This window comes from Psammomys obesus, unplaced genomic scaffold, assembly GCF_907164565.1.
Source record: "Psammomys obesus unplaced genomic scaffold, mPsaObe1.curated_primary_1811, whole genome shotgun sequence".
Lineage (NCBI taxonomy): Eukaryota > Metazoa > Chordata > Mammalia > Rodentia > Muridae > Psammomys > Psammomys obesus.
The window spans coordinates 11660721-11686251 of record NW_026596162.1 but is presented as its reverse complement, the minus strand read 5'-3'; the positions used below and the strand labels follow the sequence as shown (position 1 = coordinate 11686251).

The following is a 25531-nucleotide window of genomic DNA, read 5'->3' as shown; positions in this document are numbered from 1 at the left end:
CGGTCACTTGAGAAGAAAGTGAAGAGGATGGAGTGATGGCCTGGTGTGCATGAGGCCCTGGGTTCCATCCTCAGTCCTGGGAGGGTGGAGGAGGGGAGAAAGGAAGAGTGAGGGGGTGAAATTAAGGTAGCAGCCTTCTGTTATTTGGTTATGTCGTTAGAGATCAGATGGTGTCCTGGGACATCTCAGAGGCAGACTACCTTGCTAATTAGGATCTATTTTCTTTACTCATTTTTAGTAAAAATAAGAGGTACTTTATCCTGGAGCCATTTTGAGTGACTGTGACGTAGTCATTTAGGAAATTCCGTGTTCCAACATGGAAGCAGTTCATAAGGCTTCATTATTTTACAGAACAAAGAAAGCCACAAATGGAGGCAAGTTTAAAATACTGCGGTGGGTACATCAAAGAGGCAGCTACAGCAAGATGGAGAAGGCTTTTCTGTGGGCTTTGATTTGGAGTTGGCGGAAGCTAGTGGTCTGTTAAGTTACTGATTGCAAAAAGGGTCTCATCTGTTAGCCACAGGATGTTGGTTCAGACCCAGAGGCTGGCAAAGGATGGCTGTTCCGGAGGGCTAGCACTAGCCTAAGGCCTGAAACACTCCAGTCTCTCCGAGCGCTGACATTCCAATCAGCAGGTCTGTCTCCTTAGATTCGGCTTCTTTCCAGGAGTTCTCTTCCACTGGATCCCCTGCTGGTCAAGCACCACGTTTTGTGCATGGGGAACAGGGGCACGTAGTATTTATTAACTATTATAATGTCCCTTATAGCTAGGTATCTCATTCCTAGCATCTGATATAATGAAGCAGTGGGCAGGACAAGGAGACGGGAAAAGCCATTAAGAAAGAAACTTGTGGATCGTATTAAAATTATATGCAGTATAGCAAAAGCATCAAACTGATAGACCGGGGAGAGGAATAGCATCTATCAAAGATGTTCCCAGGCTGGGGAGATAGCTCAGTCAGTACTTACCTTCCAGTTATAAAGACCTGAGTTCAGTCTCTAGCACCCACATTTAAAAGAAAAACAGACACACACACACAAAGTAGAGGGAGTAGCATGTGCCTGTAATCCCAGCAGCAGAGAGGCAAAGACGGAGGGATCCTGGAGTTTGATGGGCAGCCAGTGTGGACTAATTGGTGAGCCACAGGCTAGTAAGAAACCTGGAGGGGGAGGTTCAAAACAGGGTGTGTGTGGGGGGGGGGGGGTGTGTGTGATGTCTCAGCAGGAAGGGGTACTTGGTAACAAGCCTGACAGCCTGAATTTGATCCCCTAGAACTTACATGGTAGAATGAGAAATCCAACTCTAGAAAGTTGTCTCCTGTCTCCACACACATCCCACAGCGTACACAAAATAAATACGTGTTTTTGAAGGTGGACAGTGCCTTGGGCCATCACATGTACCCACACACATGAACATGCATGCACACATATATGTACTCCTTGTAAAGCATCAAAATAAAGAGGTAAAGCAGAGCCTGGCCCCTGAGCAGGGCTGTGTGTGAGGAGCAGTAGGAGGGGGCCTGGGAGTCCTGCTTGGTCCAGGTGCAGGGTTGAGTTGCTCTCGTCCCTGTATATCTGCATCTGGGTCTGTGGCCCCAGCAGAGGCTGTGACTGGCATTTGTGTTATGTCACTTTGGCTGCTGGCGAGGTTTTAAGCAGCCTCAGTCACGAGGTCTCTACCATGACAGGTATCCCGGGTTGAGATCCTGCTGAGTCAGCCGCTGGGGTCACGTGTTTCTGCAGCGCAGCAAGCAGGAATGGGGGTTAAATATGTTCTTGAGAACTTGGCCAGTACAGCTCAACGGCACAGTTTGTGAACAAGGCCCTAGGTTCAATTCCCGGTATGTCATTCAGGATCTCCTCACAAAACCCTGTGAGACAGTTTCTCAATGAGGAACACCGATGCTGCTTCGAAGAAACAATGATTTTAGATCTGCTCGTTTGATTTGAAGTCTGTTCTTCTGTGAGTGCTAGCACAGAGCGACTTCACAGATAGCGACATTGTATCGATCTGTTTATAGAGTTGGTATTCTTACCCTCATTGACTAGCCAGCGTCCAGTCTGAGCTCAAAATGTGCTGCTGTCATTGCTTGCTGTGTGACCTTGGCCATCTATGTGATTTTTCTGAGCCCCAGTTTTCTCAGCGTAGAAATGGGAATATGGGGAGGGAGGCCAGGGCTGCAGGGCTCTTTGGAGATCACGCATGCGGAATCAGTCTGGTCCCTGCACTTGAGTTACAGCCAAAAGAGTCACTGTTGGCATAGTAGCTGCCATTTCTTATTAAAACTACTCACAGCGTCTTGTCATTATACGAAACTGCTCGTTTTTGCCTTGTTTTGTTAACTTTATTTTCTAAGGCTAACATGTTCTCTCACATGCTAATACAGAAAGGTTTATGATTATAGTACAAACTGATGGGCTAGTTTGGAAGAGTTTGTCAAGAGCCATGACCAGGTGAATAAAAATCTCCACGATGACTTTCCAGATTCCTTCTGAAAATTAAACTGAGCAGAACTGAGTAGGACCATGACACAAGTAACCAGGACTTCCGGGGGTGCTCACGTGATGGACAGTTCTCCCCTTCACCACATGCTTGTCAGGTCACTCACTGGTCATGTGACTCTCCATGTGCCGTGGCCTGGATCTGGCGTCCAGCTCACTGGCTCTCTCTCTACTCGGGTCCAGCCAACTGGCTCCTCAGAGTCCCACAGCCAATCACAGAGGTGCTGAGGGCTCCATCTGTTTGTACCTGCTTGCCCAGTTGCTAGTTCTAGTTCTAGACCGATGAGTTGCCAAAGACATGTCTTCTCTTTTTCTTTTCTTTCAAGTAAATTGCCCCCTTGGGCATTAACACCTGAGAAACTTCCATGCCCTATCCCTAATCAATACTTTCAAACCATGATTATTTCCTCCCCATCTAGAGAAATTCAAGAGTAGGGGAGTTTGTGGCGAGCAACTAGAAGCCTGTTTGTCACATACAGAAGCCATCATGTCACATGAGTGTAGAAGTCACGTGCCATGAAGATCCACTCGTTCATATTTCTAGCCCTGTGCTGTCCTGGCTTTCCACCATGGTCTCGCCTCCCACATCAAATGCCGGGAGGTTTTTGAATCATGTGGGTACACATGAAGATGTGCTTATCGCACTGAAGAAGGTAACAGTGGGGGACTGTTACCTGAAAGCAAACCCAGAGAATTTCCTCTGTGAGCCCTCAGGCCTGTCCCCGGGAGCACAGGACCCAGCTGGATTCCGAGGCAGGACATGTTGCTTGCTGGGAAAGGCCCTGACAGGCGCCCTGTGGACTCCTGTTCTCGTCAGCTGCTTACAACCCTTTGCCTCTTCTCTTGGCTCACCAGATCCAGTCCAAAACGTGGTTCAGGTCCTGGAGAAGCAATACCTGGAAGAGAAGAGGACCGCCCTGGAGGAGCAGAGGCTCATGTACGAGAGGGAGCTGGAGCAGCTTCGCCAGCAGCTCTCACCGGAGAGGCAGCCGCCGAGTGGCGCTGCGGACCGCCTGGCTTACAGCAGCCAGACGGCCCAGCAGAAGGTGACGCAGTGGGCTGAGGAGAGGTGAGAACAGGGTCAGATCCCAAGTTAGGAGTGGGGGCTGCAGGGCCCGAGAGGCCTGGAAAGGGAGGACAGACCTGGGAGAGGCGGTTTGCAAGCCCACTTCTAGCTTGGCCATCGATGTTTTAGTTCAGACACTAAACATGTCTGAAAGAAATGAAACTGAGTATGTCACGGTGATGTCAGCTGGCACAGACCACCCCTCTCCCTGAGATCCCTAGTCCTTGACCCTTTGGTAAAAATAGTGCCAAAGTAGAGGGCTTAGGTTGGTGAGCCTTGAGACAGCAGAAATGTAAGGGGTCCGCTAACAACAATCGGAATATGCAGACAGAAGGTAGGGACAGCAACCTGGCCATGTTAAAGACAACCACCAAGGCATGTGAGAGATAACAGCCAGGGCTGTGAGAGACAGCAGCCACAGATATTTGGAAGGCAGGTGTTTATAAGGACTGTCATATAGCAACTGGGCCTTAGGAAGAAGGAAGGAAGGGAGGAAGAAGAGAAAGAGAGAGAACAAAAGATTGTGGCAGTCCTGAGCAGGCTGGCCTTGAACTCCTAGAGATCTGCCTGCCTCTGCTGCCCAAGGCCTAAGATTAAAGACATGTGTCACCATGCCCAGTGCCTGGGTTTGTTTGTTTGCCTTAGCAGCAACCCTCAACCCCTCAGTTCTGTCCCCAGCAGTAGTTCTCAGCGGTGACCTCTCTGTGGACAGGAGAGAAAGTTTCCTACTAGCAGTTGTGTGGTTGCTGCTGGTATTCGCCAGCGCTTTCAGGTAGTCCTGTGCTGAGAAAGGAAGGGAACTCCTGTTTACTTTCGCCTCTGGGCTTTCTTGTCTTCAACGCTGCAGGGATGAGCTCTTCAGGCAAAGCCTGGCCAAGCTTCGAGAGCAGCTGGTGAAGGCGAACACTCTGGTGAGGGAAGCCAACTTCCTAGCTGAGGAGATGAACAAGCTCACCGACTACCAAGTGACGCTTCAGATCCCCGCGGCCAACCTCAGTGCCAACAGGAAGGTAGGCATGGATGGCCCTGGGGGGTGGGAGGGCATGACGTAGGCTGGCAGACCCTGCAGACCAGAATCCAGAGGTCCTCCTTGTGAGCAGATGCTAAGGGGAGCCAGGGTGACGGCTCTGTAAGCCTTCCGGTTGGTAAATGCCCCATGGGCAAGCATGCTGTGTAAACAGTGCCCTTAGAGAGCATGGAAACAGAAAGCTGGGAACGGGTGCATGCCTGTCATCCCAGTACTCAGGAGGCAGAGGCAGGTAGACCTCTGAGTTTGGGGCCAGCCTGGTCTACAGAGTGAGTCCAGGACAGCCAGGGCTATACAGAGAAGCCCTAACTCGGAAAGAAAAAACAAAAACAAAAACAAATGAAAAAGTGGAACTTGGGGCTCAGAAGATGGCCCAGCTTTGATGACCTGGGTCTCATGTGACTCCACAAAGTTGCCCTCTGGCCCCCACAAGCTCTCTGCACCCACACATGCCCAACCACATTCACACACTAAACACGCACAGTAATAATGCAAGTTTCAAAAGAGTGAGGTAAGGCATACACTCGCATGTACACATGTATGTGCATGTATGTAATTATTCCTGCCTTTCTTCACGCACACGGCCTGCTGCCGTGGCCGTGGGGCACGTGTGTGTGCTTAGTCGCCCTGCCTTTCTATGCGTGGCTTCTCTGAGAAGGAGAAACGCCTTTGAAACCTGCTAAAGCACTTACGGAACTCCTTACAGCCATCTGGAAGTCCCCTGTCATTTCAACCTAAAGAAATTTTGCTGTAAGAGAAAAACATAGAAGAAAAAAAAATTTTTTTTTTCCCCCAGCCAGCAAGCTAGAAAGGAAGTTGTGTGTGGAGAGTGCAGCAAGGGCTCACTCTGTTAACCATGTGATGCTCTGCCGGGGGCCCCGGGTGTGGTTCCTAGCACACACGTGGTGGCTCACAATTACCTGTAACTCAGTTCCTCTTCTGGCTCTGAGGGCACCAGGCACACAGGTGGTGCACATACAAGCATGTGGGCAAACCGCACATGCACATAGAATAAAAATCTTTTTTTTAATTTAAGGAGAGGGCCTGGAGAGATGGCTCGGAGGTCAAGAGCACTGCTTGCTCTTCCAGAGGTCCTGAGTTCAATTCCCGGCAACCACGTGGTGGCTCACAACCATCTATAATGAGATCTGGTGCCCTCTTATGGCCTGCTGGCACACATGCAGGCAGAATACTGTATTAATAAATAAATCTTAAAAGAAAGAAAGAAAAACTAAAAAAGTAAAAAATAAAAAAAATTAAGGAGAGTTGGGGAGTATCTTACTGGTTTTTGGACTTCTAATTTCAGACATAGACATGTGCATACCTTCAGGCTGTATCCCTTATTCTTTTTTCAAGGCAAGGTTTCTCTGTAGCCTTGAAAAACAATCAAACAAACAAAAAAAAAATGAGAGAGGGATTGGGCTATGTAATTACGTGTTTATATGGGCTTGTTTTGATTTTTAAGAAAATAGCATGTGCATGGTTATATGTAGAAGAAGAGAAAATGACCAGAATATCCCATTTTTTGCAAGCTTACAACCTTGCCATTATATGTGCAGTCTTTCGCTGTGGAGAGGGAAGTGAGAACTATGTGTACTTTCTTTTTCTTCATTCTGCAGAGGGGGGCAATCGTGAGTGAGCCAGCCATCCAAGCGAGGAGAAAAGGGAAGAGCACCCAGGTTTGGACCATTGAGAAGCTGGAGAACAAATTGATCGATATGAGAGAGCTTTACCAAGAATGGAAGGAAAATGTCCCTGAGGTAAGTGAAACCAAGCATGGAGTAGATCTGTGTTAAAACCACAGGTCCAGTGCTTTGGTCATTTACACTAGGGAGGTAAAACGTGATCTTTAAAACGAGCCAGGCATGGTGTGATCACACATAGGGCAGACAGGTGGAAGCTGAGTCCGGGAAGAGCAGCCAGTCTGTTCTTGCTTTGTTTTCACTGTGTCTCAAGTGAAAGAAGGAGGAAAGGAAGCTCTCCACACTGTCAGTCCCTGTCCGGGAAAATTAGACCAGCCAAAGCCAATGTGGGTTTCCCTTCATCCATGTCTGCACGTGTGCCCCCAGCTGGCTCCTCTCCCCTAGCCAACACGCCCAGCTCGTGTGCTGGGTCTGTGTGTGGACAGGATTTACGTTTCCTCTGAGAGTATTTTTAGTGCTACTTTGAAACAACATGATTTAAGAAGTTGGTGCTTTGTTTCCTGACCTCTCACCCAATGACCTATCCTACTCCTCAGGCCAAGAGGCTCTACGGGAAGCGCGGTGACCCTTTTTATGAGGCTCAGGAGAATCACAACCTCATCGGTGTGGCCAATGTGTTTTTGGAATGTCTCTTCTGTGATGTGAAACTCCAATACGCAGTACCCATTATCAGCCAGCAGGGGGAGGTAAGGACACACCAGTCCCTGGAAAATGGCAGCAGCGTGAAATTTTGTTAATCTGCCTTGAGGGTGTGGGGGTGTGTGAGTGTGTGTGTTTGTATCCTTTTGTTTTATCCGTCTTAATAGCTGGTCTGAATATAAATTATCAGTCAAAGTTAAGCCATGGTCTAAAAGGATAACATTCATATTGGTGGCTCACAAGTTTTTTCCCTTTTAATAAAATTAGAAATATTTTGACAATACGTTTAGCTCTTTGCCCCATATTAATTTATCTTTTAAAAGTATCTGTAGCACTAGTCAGCTACTCCTTCTTTCCTGGCCAATAGATGTCCTTTTCAAGGTATTACTTAGAGCCAGGCGTGGTGGTGTGTTCCTTTGACACCAGCATTCATGAGACAGAGGCAGGCAGATCTCTGTGCAAGCCTGTTCTACACAAGAAGTTTGAGGCTGGCCAGGGCTACACAGGGAGAGCCTGTAAATAAATAAATAAGTGGATAAACAAACAAACAGAGTCTGTAAACAAACAAACAAATAAGTAAAAAGCCTGGGAAGATTATTCCCAACTCCTCAGTAACAAAAAAAAAAAAAAAAAAAAAAAAAAAGCAAGCTTAAATGACCCTTTGTTATCCCAGCCCCAGCCCTGTAGGCTATCATAGTTCAACAGTGTGGATATGGTTGCCTAATGTAGGCCTTGGGCATTTTAGAAAATATCCGTGTAGAAGTTTTTATTTTTCTCTAGGTCCTTTTTTATTTTGACAACTTTATTATTTGAATATACTATGGATAAAGAAAGACTCAAAGGAAATGAAAATCCTCCCACATCCCTCTGGCCGATGCAGAAATAAGGTCACATATGTTGTGTGTGCGTTTAAAGCAGACCGGCCCTGCAAGTGCTTACACTTTTCCCCGTTCTGTGGTATGGAGAGACCATTGTGTTGTGTGAAGATGTGGACTTCCGTTTACTGCTCCACAGCCTAATTACAATGGAAACGTAGCTGACCTCCTGTTGTTGGGTGTTCAGCCGCTCTGAATGTCAGCTGTCGTAATGACTCATAACCGAATGACTCATAACTAGGGGTGCCGCATCGTGCGTTTAGGCCTGCGATGCGTTTCAGCACACTGCCCTCCAGAAAGAGAACTCCGATCTACGCTCACACAGTGGTCCAGGTTTCCTGGCCCATTTCTTTTTGCCTTCGGCAGCGGCATTGGATTTGCTAACCTCTGTGGTTCCCCCCGATACAGGGTAGGGTTTTCCTCATAACCCACTGGCTCCCCGATGCTCTTCTGTGTTAGACACCATCTTCTGTGGGTCAAGGCAGGAAAATTGTGTGTCTCAGATTCAGACTTTTACCCATCCCGTCAAGGGATGATCTTCTACTTAGTCACAATCCTTCCTTCCTCCTTTGTTCTTTATAACATATGGACTTGAACTTCAGAGTTACTCCTCGGGGTTCTTAGAGCAGGCTGAGAATAAGATGTGGTGTGAAAAAACTGTAGTCTGCAGAGGAGGCTGGGGAGAGGCCTGGGTTCCCAGGGGTGGGATATAAGTGTCTGGAGCTCTTAATCCAGAGTCACTGGGGGGCTCTGGATATATGAAATCGCTTCACAGATGTACTCAGGGTTCCATTGATGGCTTGGCAGGGTAAAAGCGCTTGCCGTCCAAACGAGATGATCTGAGTTCAATCTCCGGTTCTCAGAGTAGAAGGAGAGAAAGGACTCCTGAATGATTTCCTCCGACCATCACAAGCATGCTGTGGCATGCATACACCTGTACACACACACACACACACACACATGCACATAAATAAATAAAGATGAGTTCAGCTCTCACACAAGCTTCGTACAAAGCACTGCCCTGTGCAATTTGACTCCTCTTCGCCTGCCTGCTTCCTCCCTGTGTTTCTCGATCATCAGAGATCAGCTAATTTCTCTCGGATCCTTGGCCCCAGTGCCAATAGCTGTTTGGAAGGCGAGTGTGAGCATTAAACATAACTGTTAGGCAGTGGGGCGGCTCATCCCTGTAACGGCAGCATTCAGAGACAGAGGCAGCAAGATCAGGAGCAGTCTGAGCCATCTCAAAAAGGAGAAAGGAAAGGAATACCGGACCCTCCCCAGTGAGACACTTATCACTGGCAGAAGTAAAAAAGTTCTAATGAAAACCGGCCTGAAAACAACAGTTATGATGAGGCTGGGGAGTGGCTCAGCGGTTAGGAGTGGCTTGCAGCTCTTGTATCAGACCCAGGTTCGAGTCTCTGCTCCCTTGTTTGATGGCTCATAACTGCCCGTGACTCCAGCTCCAGGGAGGCCTGACACCTTTGGCCTCTTTGCTCACCAGCACTCAAGTGCCCAGACCCACACACATAATTAAATGACAAGTCGAACAAAAAAATTATTCCCCAGAGTTGAGAGTGGGGAGGCAGGCCCATGTAATCGAGGCACTCAGGAGACTGCAGCAGGAAGAGCGAGATCAGCCTGAGCTACACAGTGAGACCCTGTCACGGCAGAGCAGAACCCTGCAGAAGCAAGCAAATGAGCTGCTTCCCCAGATTGGCTTTGTTCATGCGGTTCCTTCTGGAAGGAGAGCCCTTTGACCCTGCAGAGGCCGTTTTCGGCTCTATTTTACATACCACCCTCCCGCCTTCAGCCAGGCGCCATGTCTGCCTGGCGGGGTGTTGGAAGCACAGTCCCCGGCCCCGTCAGTTCTCAGTGAATAGTTGCTGTGTGCTTGATCATACGTTTGTCCTACGCACACCCAGGGCCCAGAGCCTCCTGGTACGGCAACCACCTTGTTCTGTTACGGGTTCCGATTCCTCAGTGTCTTTCTGCACTTGGCCATGAGGTCACGGGTGGCAGATGAGCCCACTCCTCTTCGCGTCCCAGGAGCATAGGTCCTTGATAGACTGACTAGATTGCCCAAGCACAAGATCAAATAGATGCACACGCAGCTATATAAACCAACCCAAGGCCGAGTGTTCCAGGAGAGGGCCGGCTCCCTTGAAGCTGTTCCTTGCCTGAGCTGAGGAAAAGGGATACACCTCGGGATAGTTCCAGAAACCAGGTTGGGAGGGGACAGGTTTGGCTCAGAGGAAGAAAGGAAGGTTGCAGGGGCACAGCTGGCTCTGGGACGGTGGGGTTTGGGACTCCCTGCTGGACATGGCTTTCAGGGGAAGGTCGCCCGCCACTGGAGATGGCCAGGCAGAGCCGTACGGGGAATTTCAGTCCAGGCTAGCGTTGTCCGGGTCACACCTCTGAGCGCTGAGATGCTCTGTTCCTTGATCCAGGTCGCCGGGCGCCTCCACGTGGAGGTGATGCGCGTCACGGGAGCCGTCCCCGAGCGCGTGTCGGAGGACGACTCTTCGGAGAACTCCAGTGAAAGCGGGAGTCTCGAGGTGGTGGACAGCAGCGGGGAAGTCATTCACCGAGTCAAGAAGCTGACGTGCCGGGTGAGAGGGCAGCGACGCGGCACTGGCAGATGCCAGACTGTCCACACAAAGCTTTAGGAGTCTCCCACCCAGCACAGTCCCAGCTAGACCATCTGCCAAGAGGTGCAGCCGTGTGCAGCACCTTTTCCTAGAGGAATTCTCTCACGACAGTTGCTTGAAATTCCCCTAACGTGTACCCTGTGCCTTCGGGATCTAGGCAAAGGTGGTTTCATGACGCCTCCTGAATACCCAAATCCACATGTACTCGAGTCCTTCCTACACGGCGGGCTGTGTTTGTGCATAGTCTACACACGTCCTTCCGCACGCTTTGATAAGTGCCAGCACGGCAGCACGCAGTGCTGTGGAATGCTGTGTCCTCCTTGCACTGCGGTCCCGGTTAGCTCCATTTCCTTAAGGTTTCTTTTGTAGCTGGGTGGCAGCGGCACACGCCCTGAATCCCAGTACTCAAGGGGCAGAGGTAGGTGGGTCTCTGTGAGTTCGGGGCCGCCGGGATTTATAGTTTTAAGAAAGGATGGGCTGGGAACACAGCTCAGTCTGTGTGAGGCCCTAAGTTCCCTGCAAATAAAGATAGGGAGGTGACTGAGAGAGCGATGGGTAGATTACAATGAATGGTCTCCAGTATTGTCAAGTGATGGCTCAACTGTGTAGCCCTGGCTGCCCTGGAGTTGGTCCCCTGACTTCTCCCCTCCCCCTTAGAGATGACTGATCTGTGGACAGATACATACTTCCGTGTGTCTTTTGTGAGGAGTGTGATTCTTTACTGTTTAAATCTCTTCAGGTGATAATTAAAGAGGCAACTGGGCTGCCCTTGAGCCTCTCAAATTTCGTATTCTGTCAGTACACGTTCTGGGAGCAGTGTGAGTCCACAGTCGCTGCCCCGGTGGTGGACCCGGACATGCCTTCCCCGCAGTCCAAGGATGCCCAGTTCACGGTGACCTTCTCTCACTGTAAGGTACAGACGCAGTCACCCAGCGAGATGACAGCTGGGGGAGCCCTCCGTGGATGAGTGTGCGCTTTGCATGTTGAGGTCCCCTGGGTCAAGTCTCCAGTGCCAAAAGTGGCCACAGCGGAGTCAGGGTCAGCAGTGGAACCGGGCACAGACTTTTAAAAGTCTACTTTGACTGCCTGGCAGTTTCAGAATTTTAGTCATTTTCATGCTCACCCCCCTTTCCCCATCCCCCTCCCTCTCGCACTGAAGCCCTTCTTCCCGGTGTTCCCCCCCACTTTCATGCCATCTCTTGGTGCGTCACCCACTGAGTTCAGAATTTCTTGCCTGGGCGTGGGAGAGGTTCCGAGCTGACACATTGGCCACATGTTGAAGAAGAGGACAGCCTTCTCCCCAAATAGCTTACAACAGCCCCCCTCTGTAGCTCAGTTAGGCCTGGGGCTTACTACGTAGCCTACTCTGCATGGCAATCCTCCTGTCTCCACCTCCCTAGCGCTGGGATTATAGGCAGGAGCCCCAGGGTTGGCTTGGTGGCACACGCCTGTGTTCCTGGCACATGGGAGGCTGAATCTTCAAGATCATACCTGCCAGGGCAGGAGATCCTATCTCAGAAAGAAAAGCTTTGTTTTGTTTTGTTTTGTTTTGTTTTGTTTTGTTTTGTTTTGTTTTTTTAATTGAATGTAGTATCTTATTGGACTTTGTAAATAAAGCTCAAATGTTCTTTCTTACAAATTCAAATAATTTGGGAATATTATCAGATGGAATCTGAAAAATCTCAGCTTTCAGTCTTATTCTACATAGGTATAACCACCAATGATGTTTCTTCTTCCTCCTCCTCCTCCTCCTCCTCCTCCTCCTCCTCTTCTTCTTCTTCTTTTTAACATATCACCCTTATCTTAATTTTTTTCTGAGGGTTAGGATTAGGGTCTTACCACATTATCCATGCTGGCCTTGAGCTACTGGGCCTGCCCTACCCTCCTGAGTGTCTGTGGCGTGAGCTGCACATGCCTGCACTCTGATGCATACTTCAGTAAGCTATTTCCTGTGTTCTCACCTTACCTTTCTTCTGTCACCTGGCACGGTCACCAGATGACTTCTCCAAGCCAGACTCTGCCCTCCTTGGCGAGGCTCCTGGAGGACCTATCCAGGCTGCTTCTCCACTAATTGTGTCAGCGCTTCCTGGGTCTCAGCTTAGAAGGCATTCCTGTTTCCACCTGTAAAATGTATGTGCAAGGCTGTCAGGTCTTTCTTTTCTTTTTCTGAAAATAAATACCCCACTTTTATTTTTTTAATTAAGATTTCCTTATTTACTTATTCAGTGTACATGAGTGCTTTTCCTATGTGCCTGTATGTGTGGCATGCACGTGCGTAGTGTTCCCAAAGGCCAGAAGAAGGCATCAGCGCCTGTGGAGCTAGAGTTTCAGGTAGTTGTGAGCTGCCATGTGGGTGCTGGGAACCTAACTGGGGTCCTCAGGAAGAAGAACCGGTGCTCATCATCTCTCCAGCCCCAAGCCTATATTTTCTTTACCTGTCTTTACCAAATCACATTCTCAAAATCTTTAGTTACATTTTTTTTTACCTACACTATTTATTTTTTATTACCTAAATTAGCAAAGTAATAAGCCTAAGCTACACTAAGGGAGGCAGAGGCAGGAGGATCTCTGTGAATTTGAGGCCAGCCTGGTCTACAAGCTAGTCCAGGACAGCCAAGGCTACATTGTCTAGAAAAACTAATAAATAAACAAAAACAAACACAGTAATAGACCTTAATTTGGTGTTTTCATACATATGAGTCCTTACACCTTGTTAGAATTCATCCCCCTTTCCTGTTCCTGCCTTCTCCCATACCCTTCCCCCTCATAGTGGTTTCTTCCCTCCCTCCCCTTAGTACCGTTCCCCCATTTTTGTTGTGGTTTGCCTAATAGTCTTTTAAATATTCCCCATCCTTCTTTGGATCCAGAGGACTGTTTCTATTGTGCAGACAAAAGCTGCCTTTTCAATGTGTGCTGTTTAGCAACTGTTGAAATACATATGGATCCCACAGTCCCTGGGTTAGCAGTGTGGTTTTAGGTTGTTGGATTGTTTTGTTTGGTCTTCTAAAGTATGTAGATTAAACGAATTGAGCATCTTGTTTCTTTCCCTTCCAATATTCTGGGGCTGTCTCCAGGTGAGATAAGAAAGTAGGTAGCGCTGGGTGCGGTGGTGCACGCCTGTAATCCCAGAACTTGGGGAGGCAGAGGCTGGCATATCTCTGTGAGTTCGAGGCCAGCCTGGTCTACAAAGCAAGTCCAGGACAGCCAGGACTACACAGAGAAACCCTGGCTTGAAAAATAAAGTAAAATAAAAAAATAGTGTATGGTTCAGTCAGTGTAATATCTGTTTCTGGAAGTAAGTCACGGAGTAACTGCACCTGAGTGTCTGCCTGGACTACCCACCAGAGGCCGATGGGAAGAGAAGTGGCTTGGCCGTGGGCCACTTGAGGGTTCTGGGTGACCTGCCACACTTCTCAGGGAACTGTGACTTTCCAGTTGTGGGTTTGGTTTTTAGAGTGAGGAAGTGAAGTAAGACCCATGAGAGAGAGCCTAGTCCATGAAGGGATCAGATAGTTCCTTTACTCAGTAAGTCGCAAAGTGCAGCGAGGGTCGACCGGAGGTCAGAGTGGCCCAGTGGAACAGACGGGGAGCCGAGGTCAGAGAAGCAGATCCCCGCTCTGCTCCTAACGCCAGAGATTTGAATTGGGACAGGTTGCTTTCTTCTTTAGAACCCAGTCACCCCCTAGCTCCCTTCCAGATTTAAATCCAGTGGTCCTCCATGCTAGCCTACAACACACAGGAGTGGGGTTTAAGAGTGAGGGCAGATATGTGGGTGCCATCATGTCTGACCCTCGTGGTGCTCCTGCCTCCTGCTTGTTCCAGGACTATGTGGTGACCGTCACAGAAGAGTTTTTGGAGTTCATTTCCGATGGCGCGCTGGCCATTGAAGTGTGGGGCCACAGGTGTGCCGGGAATGGGAGCTCCGTCTGGGAAGTCGACTCACTCCATGCCAAGACGAGAACGTTGCGTGACAGGTTTGTTCTTGCTTCAAGCATTGGGCCCAGGGGTCAGGACCAGCCCATGACCGTAAGTGAGAGTGCAGGCTTCAAACCCTGGGGCTTTGAACAAGCAGCTCGACCCGTGAGCCCATTTCCTCCCTTGTAAAACTAGAATGCTAGAAGGAGCCACTAAACATCAGAAAATACTGTGGAGAGTGTGTCATCGCAGCCATTGAGACTGAAATGATTGCTGTATTCATGTGAAAAAAAAATTTTGATTTTATTTCACATCATACACAAAGACTACTACGAGATAACCCTCTTGTTGACCTAAATCATAAGTTTAAATGCAAAGTAAAATCTATAAATCTGGCAGAAGAAAATAGTAGGATATCTTTTTACAATTTTTTTCTCATTTCTTAGGGGTTTTTTTGAGACGTGAATTGGCTATTAGGCTGGTGTGGCCTCATTCATGACAGTCTACTGCCTCAACCTCCCCAAGTATTGAATTGCCATGCTCTGATGTTGTTGTTGATGATGATGATGATATTGTTTGAAGCAAGTGCTCACTGTTTAACTCATCTGGCCTCAAAGTTGACAGTCCTCCTGTGTTACCAAGTGCTAGGATTACCAGTGTGCGGCAAGCTGCTTGGATAAGGGGGGCTCTCATTACAGATGGTATGATTTGAGATGGTCACAGGTTCTCAGGCCACAGTAGCCATCGGAGGGAAGACTTCCAGGTTGGGCCTGCATTAAAGGCGTAACTATGAAAATAAACAAGCAACCACAGTGTAAGGGAAAGCTCCCAGTTTGGCCCCCCCCCTTTTATAGCATTTCTGGAGATGAAGCGTAGGTCTTTCCGCATACAGGACAAGTGCTCTACCGCTGAGCCCCGGGCCCCAGCCCTAAAATTGGCAGTGTCATACAAAGTTGATCATTTGCCTTTTCTGTGACCCCACAGCTCACACCCAGTTGTTTTCTTGTGAGAAATGAAAATTTTAAGTCCACAAATAGTGTTCATGGCAACTTTACCAATATACCCACATCCTGAGGAACCCACATATCTTCCAGCAGGTGAATAAAGAAATTACTGGAGTAGTCATCCAGGAGCACATTAGTGAACATTAAAAAAATAAAAGAATTGGCTGGCCGGTGGTGGCACACATCTTTAATCCCAGCACTTAGAAGGCAGAGGGAGGCAGATCTCTGAGTTTGAGGCCTGCCTGGTCTACAGAGCGAGGTTCCAGGACAGCCAAGGCTACACAGAGAAACCCTGTCTCAAAAAACTAAAAAAAGAAAAGAATTGAGGCCAGGCATAATGGCTCATGCCATTATGAGTCACAGAACTCGAGAGACCAACAACAGATCTCCGCGAGTTCAAGACCAGCTAGGGCTATATGGAGAAACCCTGTCAGAAAAAGAGTTGTTCATCCATCGTGCCAAATTAAATAAACCAGACTCAAGAGTATATTCCACGTGATTGCATTTTTAGGACATTTTAAAACAGGCAGAGCTAACTTGGGTTTGTCAAAGCCCTTGGAATTCTACACCCAATCTGTGTCCATCATAACTGTAAGGTGTGACTCCGTTAGCCAGCCTAAGAGTTTATACCGCACGGTTGTGTGAGAGTAAAATGGGGTAATCTGCGAGGCGTCCCCGGCACAGTACCTTCCGCTCAGCCGTGCTCCATGAGTGGATGTTTGCACAGTTGTGATGGGTGCCCGGGGTGATGCGTTGCTTGTTGGGATGTGGTCTATTTGCAGGTGGAATGAAGTGACTCGGAGAATAGAAATGTGGATCTCCATCTCGGAGCTGAATGAGCTAGGGGAGTATGCTGCTGTGGAGCTCCACCAGGCCAAAGATGTCAACACTGGAGGCGTCTTTCAGCTCAGGCAGGTGTGTGAAAGCGCTCGTGTGTTTTTCACGCCTCCTTCCCTGCTCTGCTCTTAGAGTTTCCGGGGATGCCGCCCCAATTGTTTGTAGTTGTGTTCTCAAATTGTTTCCCTCTGTTTCCTTGCTCTGTCCCCGGCCCCGTTCCTGGCATCTCCGCCACCTTCGTCCCTGCAGGGCCACTCCCGGAGAGTGCAGGTCACGGTGAAACCGGTGCAGCATTCGGGGACGCTGCCACTCATGGTCGAAGCCATCCTGTCAGTCTCCATTGGCTGCGTGACTGCCAGGTCTACCAAGCTGCAAAGAGGCCTGGACAGTTACCAGGTAAGACACGGGCTGAGGCACACAGGGCTGTAGCCTGTTAAGAGTACTTACTGAGCATGCCCAAAGCACTGGGCTCTATACACAGTATTGCAGAAATTAAAAAAAAAAAAAATTAATTTAGAAAAGATCAAGGGACTACAGGGCTGGCTCATCAGTTAAGAATGCATACGGTTCTTACAGAGAACCCAAATTCAATTCTCAGCGGCCATGTTAGGCAGCTCATAACCATCTGTGACTCCATCTCCCGGGGATCCAGCACCCTCTTCTGGTCTCCGAGGGCACCTGCACTCACATGTGCATACCCCCACACAGACAGACAGAAAGACAATGATTCAAAATATAATACACTAATTTAAAAATAAATAAAAATCAGTGCAGACACAAGAAAATTGATGTACGATGGAAATCTTATTTGGGATTACGAAAAAACTTACCTTAACTCTGTAACCTCCCCCAAATCTCATCTCCATCTGCTGCCTTTTTCTGAATGTAAAATGCTGTGTTTGTTTAGCGTTGTTTAGTAACCTTTACTTCTTAAATCTCTAGTGGTATCTGCTTTGGGCTGCTTTTATTTCACATCCGGCCCAATATATATGAATGCTAACTGCTGGCTTGATCCACTAGCATTGATATCAGAAAATTGTTCCTGTATACTGTCACATTAAACCAATTTTTATTGTTCTTTTTTTTTGTTATTATAAAAACTGTACTCATGATCATTTTGTCCATTAAATCTCTTTCCCCAAAGTCCGTTGTTCTCCTAAGAAATGAAAAGATGCTGGGTATGGTGGCATGCCCTGCCATCCCAGCACTTGGAATGTGGAGGCAGGGGAATTGGAGTTCAGGCTCAGCTTGAACTACATCCTCAGCTTCAGCTACATAGTGCATTTGGGGCTGGCCTGGGCTACGTGAGCCCTGCAGAGGGTGGGTAGTGCAGAGAGCTAGCTTGTGCCCTGGGAGAATAGACTTTAATAACTGCCCGCTGCTGCTTGGAAGAATGCATGTGTTCCAAGGGACTGGGCACAGTTGAAGCAGGGTCCCCTCTAGTCACGGGTGATAGAGAGCCTCTCTCCGCCTTGCCAGAGAGAAGGTTGGGCCCTCCATTTCTCTGAGGAGTCTGGGTAACAGCCCAGGCATTCCTGAGAAGCAGTTCCTCTTCAGCCTGTTTCTGGTTGGTTTCATGGTGTCAGAGCAGAGGTTTCTGAAAGCTGGAGGTCAGTGCAGGGTCCTGGGGCTTTGTTAGACACTGCCCTCCTCCTCGCCCCACAGACCTCCCTGCAGCTCAGAGTCTCAGTGTTTCCTTCAGAGAGAGAGAGAGCAATGGACAATGCCATGGAGTGTGTGGCCCAGGCTGCTTCACCACACTTGTGTGTTCATAGCCTGTAAGACAGTCGCTCCCCCACAGGGCCAGCACCTTCGGAGTGGTCATAGGAAGTACTTGGTAGTTAGGATGAGCACAAGACTTAAAGTCAGGAGACCCCGGCTCTCCGTCCACTTCCCAGTCCACTTAACCCTGGAGTTCTGTCTAAAATGCTGAGGTAGCCTCAGTAATCCTGAGTCTCTGCACAGGAGCGCTCTGTGGCTCAGCCAGTCTCCAGAGTCAGATGAAACATGAGACTTAATCTTTGTCTTCCGTAATGAAATCAGCAGCTTTGCCAAATGTTCCCATTTCGAGTCCATTAGAGGAATTCCTTTTAGGGTTTCATTTTTAGTATTTTATATTATGTGTATGGGTGTTTTGATTGTGTGTATGTCTAGGCAGCACATGGGTGGTTGTGAGCCACCATGTGGGCACTGAGACTCAAACCTGGGTCCTCTGGAAGAGCAGCAGTGTTCTTAACCACTGAGCCATCTAGTGGTAGTTCTAAAATAGCTTTGCCTCTGAAGTTGAAACTGATCTTGGGGGTCGCAGCTGGTCATGGTGGCACGCACCCCTGGGGAGCCGAGACAGCCAGGTCTCTTCTGAAAGTTCAAAGCCAGCCTGGTTTACACTGCAAGCCAGGGAACATAGTGAGGCCCTGTCTTTAAAAAATAAACAGCAAAAAAAAAAAAAAGCTAATGGGGATTTGAAAAAAATTAACTGTAGCTCAGTGCTGCTTGCTACCTTAAGAGCATACTATCCGGGCTAGGGGCAGTGGGGATTGGATTGTAAGACACGTTTCTTATAAACAGGTGAAATCCTGGCCTCAGTCCTCCGCATCTCAAGAGAAAAGCTGGGACTAGCCATACAGAATTATTATCACGATACCTCCCTTACCATGTTCAAGGTCATATCTATAGACTCTTGTTGGTTCAGGACTTTCCAGCTATTCTGTCCTAATTGCTGAAGCCAATACTGTGTCATGTTGTAGCCTGAAAGCTCAGGCTGGATTTCAGTTGATGAAAGAACCTTTTTAGTCAAAAATGTAGTGTGTTACAGTTGTTTGTACTTTGACATTCAGAACAAAATCAAATTCAAGATAAATTCTTTGAACATTCAGCTCCCACCGAATACATTTATCTTACAACTGCCAGTGATGACCACAGACTTTAAATGTTCTATATTTTGAAATGTACATGTCAAAATAATTGTAGCTACACCTTAACGACTCTGATATTCTTGTCACTAAAAAAAAAAAAAAAATTGTTATAAATTTAAATAAAACATTTTGCTGGGCTGGATGTGGTGGCACACACCTGTGATCCCTGCACTCAGGGAGGCAGAGGCAGTTGGATCTCTGTGAGTTTGAGGCCAGCCTGGTCTACAAAGCCAGTCTAGGACAGCCAAGACTACACAGAGAAACCCTGGCTTGAAAAACCAGAAGAAAAAAAAAATGGACTGTGCATAGTGGAGCATCCCTATAGTCCCAGAATTTGGGAGACAGAGTTAGGTGGGCCAGTCTAGGTTCAAAGCCAGCCTGGTCCACATGTGAGTTCCAGTCCAACCAGGGCTGACCCAGTCTCTAAAGTGGCTGTGGTGGCAGCGGCCTTGGTGCTGTTTCTATAGTCTCCTTTCTAAGAAACATTGTCTCTACCCAAGCTCTTGTTTACAGAGCTGTTCTTTGTCCCACCTAATGTCTTTTACCAAATTGTTACTTTGTGTAATTACTGTAAAGTGCAGCCTTGCCTTTGGGGCAGTTGCGCTCCTCCCACAGCAGACACTGATAACCGGTGCCTTCCAGGGGCTTCCAGGAGCCAGCACAGAACCTTCTGTGCCCTTAGCCTTGGGACCCAGGCATTCCTGAGGCAACTCCAAAGAGTGGCTGCTGGGGTTAGAGACTCGAGTCCCAGCTTCTGTCCTGAGCAGCCGCCGACTATGTGAACCTTGGATTGTTTCATCCTTCAGGGTCTCAGTGAGAAGAGACTCTTTTAAGTCCTTTGTAGGTTAGCCCTTCCATCTTGCTAAAGTCATCCCAAACCTCAGACAGCCTACCCAGAATACATGTCACCAGGGATGATAGCACAAGGCCTGGTCTAGGGATGTTGCTTCCAATCCTTTTCTAAGAGAATTCTCCTTTAAAATATTTGTTTTCCTTATTTAAAAAAAAAAAAATTCTTGGGGTGTTTAAATGACTCAGTGGGAAAAGCACTTGCCTCCAAGCCTGACAACCTTGGAACCCCCATGGTAAAAGGAGAGAAATGATTTTCAAATGTTGTCTTCTCTCATTCACACACACACACACACACACACACACACACAGAGAGAGAGAGAGAGAGAGAGAGAGAGACGAATTTGATCCCTCCTAATCTTTTGGGGTTGAGTGAAATGCTGTGTGAGGCATCCATTGTAGCGCGTGTTAAGTATTTTCCCTGTGTGCTATTTGAGACAACAAAATGCATGTCCTTTATGTTTATTTTCTCCCCACCAGAGAGATGAGGAGGATGGCGATGATATGGATAGTTATCAGGTATTGCCGCCGCCGAATCCTGTGCATGGGGCACAGCTCTTGCTAATCGCCAGCCTTCGCAAGCAGAGGCCGGGGGAGGGGGGAACAGGCCTGAGTGAGAGTGAGCAGTTTCTCACCGGCTCTGATTTGCTTTGTATGTGATCAAGGACACAGTATTATTTCTCTCTATTTTTTTTCCTGTCCGCTCTAAATCTGTAAGCAGACCTTGCATTGTTCGCTGTGCGGGCTCCAGGGACCAGCTAGTATAGCGTGGCTGAGAGAGACCACGATAGCCGTATTAGGATGACTATAAGGCACGCTGCCGTCCATTCACAGTCTTCTGGACCACTCTCACCTTTCCTCCACTAAGCTGCACTTTGCCTCTCAGTTCTGGAAGAGTAACATTACTCTACATGCCGTTTGACTTTTAAAAAGAAAAACACTCACATCGGGGAAGAAGCTTGGAGACTGAGCACTTTGTTTTGTTTTATTTAACCAGTTCCCCGCCTCATCAGGGTCAGGCTTAGTTCATTATGTTGAGAATTTAAATAGCAGCTTTCTCTTGTGGGAAATGGGAGTGAGGGGAGAGGGATGAGCAAGTATGACACACATACCCACTTAGCCTCAACCAGCCTGACAGCCGGGGATGGTGGTGGGTCCTGGTCAAAGCAGTCAGCCGGGATGAAAGTTTCAGCCATGATTTCCCAGTCTCTGTACTGCTTTCCCACTTTCCCGGGTTGACAGGATGGGTTCTCAGGGAGACTTCCTGTACGTCAGCTGTGGAAAGGCTGTAGGGAAAGCTTCAGGGTTCCCTCTGTCTACTCATAGCATTGGGTCGTCCTCATTAGGAGAACTGGGCCAAGGAGCATCTGGGATAGAATGGCTGGGTCTTCCTTTCCCTACTCATAATTTTTCTAAGAAAGAATGAAAGTGAACAAAGACCTTGTGGGGAGAAGGTCAGCATTGTCTCAGGGCTCAGCTGTGCCACCAGCTAACGTCTCACGGCTTTGGGCGTGCTTCCTGCCATGTTCCCAGTGGCCTCCAGCAGCCGCTTCCGGGGTTTCTCCGAGCATGGCCGACTGCATGTGGAGCTTTTGCATGGGGGATATTTGGTCATCCTTTGGTGGCGGTTGGCTGTAAAATCTTTGCAGCAAGTTCAGAAAGTTTTCTACTGACCTGTTTGAATTTCGGAAAAGCCACGTATCAGTAAGAAGGCCATTGAACTATGAACTACATAAATGCCTGTCATTCTCTCTACCATTTGATGCTCTGTGCTTTGAGCTTTGCTTATGGTACCCTTCTGCTTGAAGGCGTACATCTTCCAATGAATCGCCACCATGTAAATGCGCACAGACAGCACAGGACTCAGCCTGTTCTAGCATCCCTCAAGCTTCTCTTGCTTTTCACTGTAACTGTCCTCCTGAAGATCCAGGGGCTCTGATTTCTGGGTACCAGCCTCCTTGATTAACATGGAGCATTCTACAACGTCTGCTTTCTCACATATTAATTAATCACTGTGATGTTCAATGGCCTTTCCTAATGAAAAGCTCACCAATCTAAACACTTTTTTTTTTTTTTTTTTTTACGCAAAACGAATCATTGTCTACACATTCTATAGAGAAAGAAAATCTTCCCTCTCTCGTTGTCAGGAAGAAGACTTGAATTGTGTAAGAGAGCGATGGTCAGATGCACTCATTAAGCGACGGGAGTACTTAGACGAGCAGATTAAAAAAGTCAGCAACAAGAAAGGTACGTGGTGGGGTTCCCGAGATGGCTCAGTAGACAAAGGCACTTGCCACCAAGCCTGGCAGCACAAAGTCAGTCCCCAGAGCCCGCACAGTAGGACAGACCCGACTCTCACAAGCCGTCCTCTTGTGTCTGCGTGTGCTGCCGTGTGTTTGTCCCATTCCCCACACAAAATAAATAAATGTTAAAAAAAAAAAATTGTGCCTGGGATTAAACTCTTCCCGGCACAGCTTTTTTTTCCAGTGTTGTACAGTGACAAAGAAGTTAAAAAATAATAATAATCCTTATGAGCCAAGTGCGGTGGCTCATGCCTTTAATCGGAGCTTTTGAGAGAGAAGCAGGGTCATGTCTGCAAGCGCAAGGTAAGCATGGCCTACATGGTGAGAAGGAAGCACCTGCCTAAGACATACACACAGATAGAGAGACAGAAGATGGGTAGGCAGGGAGATAAATAGATAGATGATAGGTAGGGAGATAGATAGATAGATAGATAGATAGATAGATAGATAGATAGATAGATAGATAGATAGGTGATCAAACACCTCGATTTGACTTCGTGGTCATTCAGGGTTCTTTATACTGTACCTGTACATGTGGGGGTCGCGCCATTTCATAGCAGCAGAATTCTCCCCGGTAAACCATCATAGCCCAGTGTGCCTAGGCCACTGGTGAAAATGCAACAAGTTTACCTAGGGAACCCCAGAACTGAGTTAGGAGCATGAAGATTTAAGAATTCAGCCAGTGGAACCCTTTTCACAATGAACATGAAAGCAAGTAAAAGTTTCACAGAGGGAGGTATAGGAAACTGTTGAACCCTCTCTTTGTAGCGTGGCTTGTCGTTTCCAGAAGCCACATCGTGCCCGTTAATGAGCTGGGTCATTCTAACAAGTATGCGAAGCAGAAACACACGGTGTATACTCCTAACCCTTCCGTAGATACAGCGCCCATAATACAATCCCCGCCTTCCGGCTCCTGTCCCCTGCTTTGCCTATTTCTTCCGGCCTCTGCTACCTGAAGCTGGTGTCACATCCTACCCCAGTCTGAGTGTTCGTGCCCGGTCTCGAGACCCGAAGCTCCCTCTCTGGCACGTGGCAGACATATAAATCGTGTGGATGTGTTGTGTTAACCTTAGCGGTTGTCCCTTCTCTTCTGCTGTCACTCGCGTCCTCCTGTCATTCTACAGAGAAAACAGAAGATGACATTGAGCGGGAAGCCAGACTGGTGGAGCAGTGGGTGGGGCTGACGGAGGAAAGGAATGCGGTGCTGGTGCCGGCCCCCGGCAGTGGGATCCCGGGGGCCCCTGCTGACTGGTAAGGCCACCTTCTCTGCGCAGCTCCGGCAGGGTGCTGAGCATCGCCCATGTCAAGCCGTGCGGGTGGCTTTCCGGGGTCAACAGCTGCAGCTAAGGGAAGAGCCGCCCATCTCCAGCACTCTGTCCTCTGATGATAACTTTCCTGTCACAGCCAGCATCTTCCCTGACTAGGAGTGAAAGGCTCCATTCCCCCCTTCCTCTGAATAAGCAGCTTGGATCCTGTTTTCTCCTTCTGAGATGAAGGTTGGAACACAGAAAGTAGATCTTATTTGCCCTGGCGTGTGCTTAATTTGGCCAGGGTTAATGGATCTGTGGTTCTCAGTCTTCCTGATGCCGCAGCCCCTCAACACAGCTCCTCATGTTGTGGTGACCCCCAACCAGAAAATCTCTTTCATTGCTACTTCCTAACTGTGATTTTGCTACCGTTACTAATCCTGATGTAAATATTGGTGGATGGAGGTTTGCCGTGACTCACAGGTTGAGACCCCTGGTGGAGAGTGAACACTGAATCATGATGTGATCAGTCAGGGACCTGGGCACCCAGCCAGTACTTGGCCTGCTCTTCAGAAACAGCCTCTGTGCTCTTCTGCTTATTTCGTTATTCTTAGGCATGTGAATGTTTTGCCCTCACGTACGTTATGTACACCACACGTGTGCCTGGTGTTTGAAGAGGCCAGCAGAGGGTATCAGACCTCCTGGAACTATGGAGAGTTGTGAGTCCCAATGGAATACTGGGAACGAAGCCTGAGTCCTATGAAAGAGGACCTAGAGCAAGTATGCTTAGCTGTTGAGCTGTCTCTTTAGCCTTTTGAGCTGGTTTTTTTTTTTTTTTTTTTTTTGAAAGGCTTCAAGTAATCTTTGTTTTAGTTAATCACGTGTAATGCATATGACTGGCAGTTCTTTTATATGTCACAATAATTCCCATGACTTGTGACAACACGAGCGTTAAAAAAAAAATGGCGTGTTTTTTATAACATAGTTTACTGGAGAGACGGCTTAGTGGCCTCTGCTGTCAAGCCTGACAAGCTGAGTTTAACCCCTGGTCTCACATGGTAGAAGGAGAGAATTGATGCGGCAAGTTGTCCTCTGCCATGGCGTGTGTGCCCCTCACACTCAGAGAGAGGTATACACAGGAAACTAGACATGATAAAGAAATGTGAGGGGGCTGGAGAGATAGCTCAGAGGTTACGAGCACTGGCTGCTCTTCCAAAGGTCCTGAGTTCTCTTCCCAGCAACCACATGGTACCTCATAACCATCGATAGTGAGATCTGATACTCTCTTCTGGCCTGCAGGCACACATGTATATATGCTGTATACATAATAAATAAATAAATCTAAAAAGAAAGAAATGTGTTGGTTCCACAACCCCGTATGAGCGTCTCCCCCCCCCCCCCCCCCGTGGCTCTGCGGTGCTTTATTAATTAACAAACTATAAAACCCACATGTTCTTATGATTAAATTTTGCTGTTGACTTTAGGGTCCCACCTCCTGGGATGGAAACACACATTCCAGTTCTCTTCCTGGATCTGAATGGTAAGTCAGCATCTACCTGTCCCAGCAGCATCAAACTAAGACCATTGTCTCCTCAGACTTGCGTTGTTTTGATGTGTAAATCTCTTTGGTAATTCCTGCTAAGGCACTCTAGGTAACAGTTTGGCTCTGGTCGAATGCACAAGCATGGCATGAGGTCACTGGAGGAAAGATGGGGTGTCTAACCTCAGGACATTGAAAACTGCAAACAAGAACACAAAACGTGTGCTCTGAGAGATTAATGACTGACATAACCTGCAAAAGCAGAGGCCCTGGAGGTTGTGTGTCAGGTTTGGCAAGGCTGAGGGTCCACTGTCTGACTAGTGCCCTCACCCTCGCCCTCCAGCAGCTCGGGTACCATAAATGACATGCTGTCACCTTGCACCGACAGTTGTTCTGTAGCTGAGGCTATATAGGTCAGTGATAGAGAGCTAGCCAAGCATGCATAAGGTCATCAGTTCAGA

At 48.1% G+C, this 25531-nt stretch overlaps 1 protein-coding gene across 2 annotated transcripts in view; it reads left to right on the top strand.

Moving 5' to 3' along the window:
• Positions 1 to 25531, top strand: part of Kif13a (kinesin family member 13A) — a 168647-nt gene that overhangs the window by 119360 nt on the left and 23756 nt on the right. For both annotated transcript variants that reach the window (XM_055595083.1, XM_055595082.1), the window contains exons 17-29: positions 3358 to 3571; positions 4416 to 4578; positions 6215 to 6355; positions 6835 to 6984; positions 10260 to 10421; positions 11200 to 11373; positions 14283 to 14434; positions 16162 to 16294; positions 16466 to 16612; positions 20461 to 20499; positions 22128 to 22227; positions 23408 to 23534; positions 25015 to 25070. In XM_055595083.1, the coding sequence (XP_055451058.1) occupies positions 3358 to 3571; positions 4416 to 4578; positions 6215 to 6355; positions 6835 to 6984; positions 10260 to 10421; positions 11200 to 11373; positions 14283 to 14434; positions 16162 to 16294; positions 16466 to 16612; positions 20461 to 20499; positions 22128 to 22227; positions 23408 to 23534; positions 25015 to 25070 (1758 nt within the window). The remainder of the gene's footprint in view (positions 1 to 3357; positions 3572 to 4415; positions 4579 to 6214; positions 6356 to 6834; positions 6985 to 10259; positions 10422 to 11199; positions 11374 to 14282; positions 14435 to 16161; positions 16295 to 16465; positions 16613 to 20460; positions 20500 to 22127; positions 22228 to 23407; positions 23535 to 25014; positions 25071 to 25531) is intronic.